This window comes from Lathyrus oleraceus, chromosome 5 (assembly GCF_024323335.1).
Source record: "Lathyrus oleraceus cultivar Zhongwan6 chromosome 5, CAAS_Psat_ZW6_1.0, whole genome shotgun sequence".
Taxonomy (NCBI): Eukaryota; Viridiplantae; Streptophyta; class Magnoliopsida; order Fabales; family Fabaceae; genus Lathyrus; species Lathyrus oleraceus.
Genome location: NC_066583.1, coordinates 601312844 through 601314977, shown reverse-complemented (window position 1 = coordinate 601314977; position 2134 = coordinate 601312844). Strand labels below are relative to the sequence as shown.

Sequence of the window (2134 nt, the reverse complement as noted above, 5' to 3'; positions counted from 1 at the left end):
TGTTTATTAAATTTTACCGTAAAGAATATACTTATCGTTGATATTAATTATATTCTTTTTATGATAGTGAAATTTATGACAGTGCAGGAAACATAATGTTCTAACTGATTTTGGAAATTGTCTTATAGTGTGAATACTTGCACAATAATCATTTCAAGTTGTATACTACAAATTAAAGATGAGAATACTTGTACAGTTGCAAGAAATTGCAGAAAACTGTTGTAAAAACATATTAATCTTTTCGGTAATCAAATATGCGTCACACCTCATTTTTCATTCATTATCATCCCAAATTGAACCCTAATATCATAAATGAGATTTCGTTTTTGAAATCTAAAAACTCATTAGGTTAAAACATTATCACGTTTTTACAAAATTGAAGGAGTGGAAAATTGAACCATAGAAAAACATGTTCTATAATGCATAATGATATCAATTTCAAATATTTTTTAAATAATTACAGTAGAAAACAATTTCAAATGCTTTTTAAATAATTATAGTAGAAAAAAATAGTTAATACACATCATTTCATTCCATTATCATCCCAATTGTAACCATAACAAATGAAATACAAGAAACTCTATTTAATATTGAGAATATCTAAATTAAATAAAAAAAGAAATTTTATAATTTTTTTTAATGTTAAAAAGATTAATTACCACATTAATAAGTAAATATTAAACCATTTTTTTATTTAATTAACTGTATCTTTCTAACATTAATAAATAGATGATGTGTTACGGGTCCTTTACTAATTAATATAAAATAAAATAAATAAGATGTAATGAGCTATTCGATTTTTGTATGCTGCATTAATTTGAGGGCCAGCTTAAAAAAAGATAGAGCTACGTTCTTCAATGTCTAAAAATAATAATCCTTGTAATCGAAGAAATTAACAAATGCCATTACTTATTCTCTCCAATTTATCTACAAAATATAATAAAACTGATTGATATAATAAGTGAACACGGTTTATATTACAAAACCCTAATTAGACCTAGTCTTAACCAATCTGGAAGAAGTTCTAATCCTAATCCCAGAAACAGGGCTTTTCTCTTCCTCTTCAGCAACCTTTCTTTTCAATTTCTCTTTCGTTTCAACAGCCTTTTTCACAGCATCACCGATTTTAACCAATCTCCGACTCCGAATCTTCACCGGAGCAGCCACCAAATTCGAAACAACCACCTCAGTAGACCGATTGTTCTCAGGAGAAGCAACTCGATCGAAATCATCACCGAGCTTCTTTACCAAACGCCTTCCACTGGTAACAGGACTCGAAACCCTAACTTCCTCCTCGAGAAGAGTCTCGAGTCTGCGACGCTTTGAAGAAATCGGAGCAGGCGGTGGGGACGGGGAAGGTGTGGGAGAAAGAGAACTCAAAGATCTGCGAAGATCAAAGCTCGGGCTTTTGGTATTGGATTCTTTCTCGCGTTGAGTACGGAGTTTTTCAACATTGCCTTCGATTTTACCCATGAGACGGAGACGTTTGAAGCTGAGCCCGCCCATGGACCAATGGGCTTCTTGGGCCCAGGACATTAATGGATCGGTGACGGAGAGAGGAGGATATACACGGTCGCTACCGTCAGGGTTGACGTAAATTCGAGGGCGAGGAAGGCTTGAGCCGTAGAATTTAACTGGTTTCGAGGGCTCGAATGAAAGAACCATCGTTTTTTGAGATTGTTAGTGAATATTGTTAAATCGGTTAAATGTGGTAGGAAAAAAGAATGGAGTGTGTTTGTTAAATAAGAGAATCGGAAAAGATTGAAAAAAGGATTTTAATGGCGGGAACAGGGTGATAGGCGGGGTGAGTTGCCGCTTGTACTTGTGTGAGAATTTTGTAGCTTTTCATTTGGGCTTGGGTTTTTATTCAAAACAATTAATGGGTTACTATTGCGCGCTATCTACACCTTGTCTTTGCTAAATACTTATATGTTTAATTTCCCCCCAACTCTTAGAACCTCTCCATAATCTATGGAAGTAATAAAAATATTCTCTGAAACTCCTCTTTAAACAAAATAAAGTTTTTCATTTCCCTTCTTCATCATTTGAGTTTCCTATGTCTTGAACTCTTTAAATCCAAACTTTCAAACATTACCTCATTTTAAACTCAATCTTGCTCGAAACAACCTTTCTC

The 2134-nt window shown here is 33.6% G+C and overlaps 1 protein-coding gene across 1 annotated transcript; it reads right to left on the bottom strand.

The window, feature by feature from the left end:
• Positions 1-892: 892 nt before the first annotated feature.
• On the bottom strand, positions 893-1889 carry LOC127086889 (uncharacterized). Its single transcript, XM_051027709.1, has one exon. It carries the CDS (start codon positions 1663-1665, stop codon positions 988-990), a length of 678 nt encoding a protein of 225 aa, XP_050883666.1. The 5' UTR covers positions 1666-1889; the 3' UTR covers positions 893-987.
• Between the last annotated feature and the right edge of the window lie 245 nt (positions 1890-2134).

Bases quoted from the DNA above. Each gene is read 5' to 3' on its own strand.
- LOC127086889 (XM_051027709.1), bottom strand. From the start codon at position 1,665: ATGGTTCTTTCATTCGAGCCCTCGAAACCAGTTAAATTCTACGGCTCA.